The sequence below is a fragment of the Myotis brandtii genome, unplaced genomic scaffold (genome assembly GCF_000412655.1).
Source record: "Myotis brandtii unplaced genomic scaffold, ASM41265v1 scaffold810, whole genome shotgun sequence".
NCBI classification, from domain to species: Eukaryota; Metazoa; Chordata; class Mammalia; order Chiroptera; family Vespertilionidae; genus Myotis; species Myotis brandtii.
In genome coordinates this window covers 1,288,500-1,296,928 of record NW_005371274.1, presented here as the reverse complement: position 1 = coordinate 1,296,928, position 8,429 = coordinate 1,288,500, and the positions used below count along the sequence as shown (strand labels likewise).

Below are 8,429 nucleotides of genomic sequence, written 5' to 3'. Positions count from 1 at the left end.
GACCCAGGATGACTGTAAAGCATAAATCTAAAGGTATTCAAACTCAAAATGGTACAAAACCAAATCAAACATGTCTATAGGATGACATTTATCTACTTATTATACACTGTACTTGTTTATTTAGTTATCTGCCCTTTTAGATTAAAAAATCCTAATGGTTCAGAACCATTCCACATGTTCTCAGCAACTAGCACAGAACAACAGAAATATATTTTTGCAAAATAAACATAATTTAATATATCCTCCCAGGCCAAAACTGACTGCCAGTACAGATGAAAAGTTCCAACCAATTATTGCCTATTCACAGAAATGTCTTTGGGGACACAATCAAAACCTTACTTTTGATAAAACAAAATATTTCATTTATTGCTCCCTATCAAAGTAGCCTGTCCTGGAAACACCTAAGTCCTTCACACAGTCACTTGCTAGCTACTCCACTTTTAGCCATTTGCAGAAAAGGGCAATATAGGTTTTGAGCTAGAATCAAAGTCCAGAATGATTCAAAATCCATTTTCTGGATTATCTACTATTATTATAAGCCATTATAAATTAAATAATTTTCTACTTCTCAAATTACCTTAACTATTTCCTTTTCTTTTTTAAAAGGTCAGTGCCACATTTTTGCCTTTCCAGTTTTCAGGGACTTTTGTACCTCAAAAGTGTTAAAGAATGGCTAGGGGCTTTATAGTAGCATCTGCCTCTTCTTAGGTAATCTAGGTTGTTTGTCATCAGGTCTGCAAATCATCTGATATAAATAGATTTTTAAAGTACTCCTCAATCATTTCCTTCCCTACCCTATTTCTGCTTCCTACAACCTTTATAAGAGGTACTTGCTATATAATTAACTGATTACTGATGATAAGTTACAGAAAAACAGAAAGCTGAGCACTTTTCATGTATCCATGGGGGTTGAAGAGTCCATAAATTTTGTTGATCTTCCGCTTTACTTATAGAACGAAAAAAAATGCTGTTGCTTTTTCTGTTAGCTTTTATGTTTTTGGTAAAGTATTATTCTCACTATTTACTTTTCTGTTTAATTGGCATAATTGTTTATTCTATTCAATAAATATTTAAGTTTTGCTTTTCTGTGATCTACTTTTTGGATTTTATATAATTAAAAAATGTATTAAATTAGCTGCAAGCATAAAACTGCTTTATGCAGCCCTCTCTAATGGGGAAAGATAAGAGGAGAAGCTTATGGTAACAAGTAACAGAAGAAATAAATGTTACATGCATTCCTTTTATATTTTTTAAATATATTTTTATTGATTTCAGAGAGAAAGGGAGAAGGAGAGATAGAAGCATCAAGGACGAGAGAGAATCACTGATGAGCTGCCTCCTGCATAGCACGCCCCCTACTGGGGATCGAGCCGGAAACCTGGGCATGTGCCCGGACCAGGAATCAAACCGTGACCTCCTGGTTCACAGGCCAATGCTCAACCACTGAGCCACACTGGTCAGGCTACAGGCATTGCTTTTAAAAGATGACAAGCTGTACAACAAAACAAGAAAATATACAAAAGAACACTTGACCAATAACACAAAAAAACCATCAGAGGTTGAAATGTAACTAATCAGTCAAGAATATTGCAAGTGTGACAGCAATACAATAATAAATCAACTGTCTATTTGTAAAATAATTGAAAAATTATAATTTAAATAAGAAATTTTTAAAACTCTTACTAAAAAAGGTACAGAGCCCTAACCGGTTTGGCTCAGTGGATAGAGCGTCGGCCTGCGGACTGAAAGGTCCCAGGTTCGATTCCAGTCAAGGGCATGTACCTTGGTTGTGGGCACATCCCCAGTAGGAGGCGTGCAGGAGGCAGTGATCGATGTTTCTCTCTCATCGATGTTTCTAACTCTCTATCCCTTTCCCTTCCTCTCTGTAAAAAATCAATAAAGTATATATTTTTTTAAAAAAGGTACAGAGATATCCCATGTGCCACCTGCCCCCACATTTGCAGTCTCCTCCACTATTAAAATGCCCTACCTGAGTGGTACATTTTTTACAATCAATAAACCTACATCATTATCACCCAAATTCATAGTTTACATTTGGGTTCATTATTGTGCTATACATTCTGTGGATTTGAACAAATGTACAATGACATGTAGCCACCACTATTGTATCATATAGAGTAGTTTAATTGCCCTAAAAATCCTCTGTGCTGGATCTATTCACCTCTCCCCCACCCTTAATCCATGGCCACCATTGATCTTTTTACTCTGTTTTGCCTTTTCCAGGATATCACATAATTGGAATCATACAATATGTAGCCTTTTCAGATTGGCTTCTTTGATTTAGTAATATGTCATTTAAAATTCCTCCATGTCTTTTCATGGCTTGATACCTCATTGCTTTTTAGTGCTGAATAACATTCCATTGTCTGAATGTACCACAGTTTATCCATTCACTTATGAAGCACATCTTGGTTGTTTCCAAGTTTTGACAATTAAGATAAAAGCAGCTATAAACACACATGTGTGAATTTGTGTGTGGACATTTTTAACTCACCTTGGTAAATAACAAGGAGTATATCTACTAGACTGCATGGTAAGAGTATGTTCAGTTTTATATGAAATTGTTAAACTCTCTTCCAAAGTGGCTGTATCACTTTACATTCCCACCAGCAATGAATGAGAATCCCTATCAGTCCACATCTTCACCAGCACTTGGTGATGTCAGTGTTTTGGATTTTGGCCATTCAAGTATATATGCAGTGGTATCTCACTGCTAACTTGTAATTCCCTAATAATATGTTATGAGGAGCATCTTTTCAGATACGTGCTTGCCATCCATATATCTTCTTTAGTGAGTTGTCTGATCAGGCCTTTTGCCCATTTTAAAATCGAATTGTTCATTTTCTTATTGTCAGATTTTAAGAGTTCTTTGTATGTATAGTTTGAATAACAGTCCTTTAACGAATAATTTTCTTGCAAATATTTTCACCCAATCTGTAGCTTGTTCTCTTATTCTCTGATGATGTCTTTTTGCAGAACAAGTTTTTATCAAAATCCAATTGATAATTATGTCCTTCATGGATCATGCCTTAGGTGTGATAGCTAAAAAGTCATTGCCACTCAAGGTCATCCAGATATTCTCTAATGTTAATTTCTTGGAATTTTATAATTTTGCACTTTACATCTAGGTTTATGACCCACTTTGACTTAATTTTTGTGAATGGTATAAGGTCTGTATCTAGATTCATTTCTTTGCATGTGAATAACCAGTTGCTTCAGCACCATTTGTTGAAAAGACTATCTTTGGTCCATTGTGCTGCCCTTGTTGCTTTGTCAAAGATCAATTAAATATATTTATTTGGATCTATTTCTGGGCTCTCTATTCGATCCCATTGATCTATGTGTCTATTTTTGGCCAGTACCACACTGTCTTTATAATAAATCTTAAAGTCAGATAATATCAGTCTTCCAACTTGGTTCTTCTTCTTCAATATTGTGTTGGCTCTTCTGGGGCTTTTGCCTTTCCATATAAACTTTAGAATTACTTTGTTGATATCCACAAAATAACTTGCTGAGATTCTGATGAGGAATGCATTGAATCTGTGCTTTTATATATATATATCACAGTTCAATGAAAAACATCTTTTTAAAGTACATGGACTATGTCCCTACCTCCATAGGAAGAGAATTTCACGTCCTTAAAGACAATTTACCACTGTCACTTTAGCCATAGTCCTAAAAAAAATGTTGTTACATAGTAATCAACAGTTTTAAAAAGGCAAACTAGAAAAAGAATCAGAAGCATATGCCTTCTTAGCTCTCACAGTTGTAATCACTGCCAGTACTCAAAGGGAAAGGACTCTTCTGAGTGGCAGGTTGGAAAAGCTCCCTGGAGCCAAGTTAAAGAGCTCTGATGCCAAAGAAAAAGAAGGGTTCATTTCTCTACTACACAGATTAAAAAGGGAATGGTATTTCTGTTTCCCTCCTCTATTCTGATGCAAATCTTTTCAGTTAGAAGTCTTATATTAGTCTCGAATAGCTCTCAGTGTGGGTCCAGATTAATTTTAAAAAGCTGCGGTACTGCTTGAGGGAAGAAACTACTTACTTTACCTCTTTTGTATCCCTCATAGATTTAGCAAAATGAAAAGGCAAATTTACAAGATAATCTATATATTTCATAAGATAAATATGATATAAATCAAGCACTTTGTGCATGTGTGCTTTTTGGAGGGGAAGCAAAAAAGGGGCAGAGGTAAAAGGATCCTGTAAGTGCTTACTCCCATAATCATTAAGCAACTAAATAAGAATATGTTTGGTAGAGTCACTAGACTGAAAAGCATTTGGCTAAGAGGTTAACTAAGCAATCCATGCTAATGTCTGCAATCAAGACTGTACTTTAATCTTTTCTGTGAAAGAGGCAACAGACTGACTATTCACTATGAATGAAAATTCCCCCATCTCCCTCTGCAATTCACTTTAACACTGATTTAACAATTCTTGATGTTTAATTGCTTCCTCATATCATAGGTTATAACAAATTCCTCTTGAAATAGACCAAAGGTAGAACTAAAGAATACTTTCCCTTCATATACTGAGCTTGAAACAGTTCTTGTTCTCATAAAACAGAAAGGTTTCCTGAGTTCTATGTGAAAATAAAACAAACTACAAAAATAACTAGGATGCTCTACTATTTATAAAGGCTCAACTTGATTTCTGGATTTCCAAGAAAACCAAGGAATATTCTATGGCAATTGTGGTTTCAACCAAATATCTACAACTTAAGAGAACACTGGGATGATGGACCAAAGCTAACATTTCTAAACATTCCCTCCCAATAGGAAGATTCTGAGAGGTGTTGTTCCAAGATCCCTCAGTCTAAGATATCATGTTGCAGTATCTTTGGTTCTTTGAGTCATAACTGATAAGGAAATTGCTTGAAGAATCCTAGATGCACCAGATGTCAAGGCAATTCATGTTTTAATCAGAGTACAGAGTAAGCCTATTAAATTTAATGTTAACAGTTAAATATGCTTACAACTCTAGTCCTTAGTGAATCCCTTCTTGAAAGCCTATGAGTAACACGTGGACATAAAGACGGCAATCAATAAAGAAAAAGAAAGATTGTATAAAATCTGATATAAAAGCAAATAATCAATTTGTCCTTGGATAAATAAGTGTTCAAAACCTTGTGGAGTGTTCTCCTATGTTATGGTACTTATCACACCATATCGTCAAGTATCTTTTTATAGTTTACTAGAGGCCCGATGCATGAATTCGTGCACCAGTGGGGTCCCTTGGCCTGGCCTGCAGGATCAGGCCAAAACCAGCTCTCCAACATCCCCCAAGGCATCCCATATTGCGAGAGGGCGCAGGCCAGACCAAGGGACCCTACCGGTGCACAATCAGGGCTGGAGAGGTTGGCCAGCCAGGGAGGGACCATGGGAGGGCTCCAGGGCGTGTCCGGTCCATCTCGCTCAGTCCTGATCGGCCAGACCACAGCAGCAAGCTCACCTACCGGTTGGAGCATCTGCCCCCTGGTGGTCAGTGCACGTCATAGCAAGCGGTTGAGTGGCCTTAGCATATCATTAGCATATTATGCTTTGATTGGTTGGACGGCCAACTGGTCGACCAGACACTTAGCATATTATGCTTTTATTATATACTAGAGGCCTGGTGCACGAAAATTCATGCACTGGGGGGCGGTTCCCTCAACCCGGCCTGCCCCCTCTCACAGTCTGGGAGTCCTCAGGGGATGTCCTACTGACAGCTTAGGCCCGCTCCCAATGGGGAGCGGGCCTAAGCTGCAGTCTGGCCTCCCTCTAAGGGAGGCAACCAGGAGGATCAGGGGAAGGCGCTGCCCCCATCACCCTGCTGCTGCTGCCAAAGCCGGCCGCTGCCAGGGCTGCCGACCCTCAGCCCCCACTTCTTAGCGCTGGCCCCGCCCCCTGCCCACTTGTGTGTGTGCAGGGGGCAATCTGGGGCCAGGCCGGCTGGGGGAGGGGCTGTGGGAGGTTGAGGCACCTCGGTCGCACCCACCCCATCCAGCCTTTGCGGAGGCTCCAGGACCACGGGGCACCCAGCCTCTGCCAGCGCCCGCCTCTGCGGACGGAGGGGCCGTGTGGCAATGGGTGGGACCGGCCCGCCTCTCCCAACACCCACCTCTGCGGACAGAGGGGTTGCACAGCGCACATGGGACTGGCCCGGGCCCTCAGTGCCGCTGCCTCTCCTGTGCCACTGGCCCTTGGCCCTCACAGCTGCTGCAGCTTTGTCCGGAAGGACATCTGGAAGATGTCTGGTCTAATTAGCATATTACCCTTTTATTAGTATAGAGCAGCCGTGGGCAAACTACGGCCCATTTGAAATGAATAAAACTAAAAAAAAAAAAAGACCGTACCCTTTTATGTAATGATGTTTACTTTGAATTTATATTAGTTCACACAAACACTCCATCCATGCTTTTGTTCCAGCCCTCCGGTCCAGTTTAAGAACCCATTGTGGCCCTCGAGTCAAAAAGTTTGCCCACCCCTGGTATAGAGGCTTCTCCTATGAGCTTCTTGAAGGGCAGGGATACATTTTTACATTCTCATTACCTAATAGTGTGCTCAGAGCATAGACGATGTACAACAGTGGAACTGTGCTAAGTATCCCCTTTAATCCTCATAACAATTGGATGAGGTAGATAATATAGGGTATCCCAAAAAATGAATACACATACTTTAAATAGTTATAAAGGCAGTGTTTATTAAAAAATTTCATTTTCAAAATTGAGCTATCAGCTGTTAAAGTATATATACATTTTTCGGACACCTTGTATATTGCTATTCTAATTTTATAGATAACAAAACTAGGAATCTTTAAAATTAAAAAATGTGCCCAAGTCATATAGCTGTCTAACTCCAGAGTAAATGCCCTTAATCACTGTACTTATCCTATCTAGATAAGTGAATGTCCGTTTTATCCAGCTTCTGTCTCCGTTTTAATAACTAATTCTACAAAAGTGCTCACTCAGGTATTATCTGCATTTGTGCTTTCTGAATCAGGATGACTACATGAGCTCCAGAATCACCAAAGGAGGATAGGATTTGGGAGCCATGCAGATAATCTGAGGAACCAAACATCATTTCTGAACTTTCAAAGTCTGGTTACTGTTAATTAGGTATTTCTAAATACAAGTAGACTGAATTTTCAAAGTGTAAGTGATTATACCATAATTTTAGCAGATAAATTGGGTAATTTATAATATAGCAAGAGTTGAAAGATAAGAGTTCTTTTTAATAGAAAACTTAGCAAGGGCTGTGAGGTTAAACTAGCAAGCACATTTTACAGATAAGGGATCAGTAAGTGGTTTATATTAGTTTAGTAAAATACTTAGTGCAAGGAGTTTTATATTTCAAGACTATTCCAGTGTCTCATCTATATGACCCCAAATCAATACAATCTAAAACAGTTTATAAAACAAATTTATGAAAGTATTTAATCTTCCATTCTGTTTAAAACAACCATTAATTTATCTTTCAGTATATCCCATGGTACTATACAAACAGAAATCTTTTCATTCACATAAAAGCAGGACTTTAATAATATGTATTTCTTTTTCTTCACATCAGAGCCAATTAAGGATGTAAAGCAAATCTTACACTTAGCTAATTCATCTTACATTTTTAATTTCTAACCACATACATATACACATTACATTAAAAAATTATTTATTGGACTGTGAGACATTAATGGAAATCCAGTGAGACCAATTTAGCACTACCAGAAGTCTTCAAAACATAAACAAATCAATATACTTTTCTCCATATTAATAAGATGTTTAAAATGCCAAAGGGAACTGACATTAATCTGCTCACTGCTGACAATAATTAACTCTAATTTTCAAGTGTTAGGAATATAATCAAATCATGTATATAATAAAAATTGTCTTTAATTTCTAAAAGTTTGCTTACAGTGATTGAAATAAAAACTTTGGTCAGATTTTTACATACCTTAAAGGTAGAAAGTCCATAAAGTCTTGTGGTATGAACAGTTTCTTGAGAAATATTTGTAATGTTAGTTATAAAGTCCTCAAGGTATTTGCAAGCTTGTTCCAGGTGTGTTGTGTTTATGATGATTTGCACTAGCTAAAAAATACAAAATACATCCGGTAAAATGATGTTACATGTACACAAAGCCATTTGATTTTTTAAACCAGGATTATTACTTCCAGTAACTGTATCATTTATACATAATTATAGCATTACAGGATACAACTGATTATGTGATTTCAAGTCTACTACAAATACTGCTTATGAATGCTATCATTAAAAAAAAAGTCTAGCCCTGACCAGTTTGGCTCAGTGGATAGAGCGTCGGCCTGCATACTGAAGGGTCCCAGGTTCGATTCCGGTCAAGGGCATGTACCTTGGTTGCGGGCACATCCCCAGTGGGGGGCGTGCAGGAGGCAGCTGATCGATGTTTCTCTCTCA

At 38.1% G+C, this 8,429-nt stretch overlaps 1 protein-coding gene across 1 annotated transcript in view; it reads right to left on the bottom strand.

Annotated features, from left to right (window-relative positions):
• Positions 1-8,429, bottom strand: part of EXOC6 (exocyst complex component 6) — a 106,974-nt gene that overhangs the window by 59,780 nt on the left and 38,765 nt on the right. Inside the window, exon 16 of the mRNA XM_014531568.1 lies at positions 7,950-8,084. Coding sequence (XP_014387054.1) covers positions 7,950-8,084 — 135 coding nt within the window. The remainder of the gene's footprint in view (positions 1-7,949; positions 8,085-8,429) is intronic.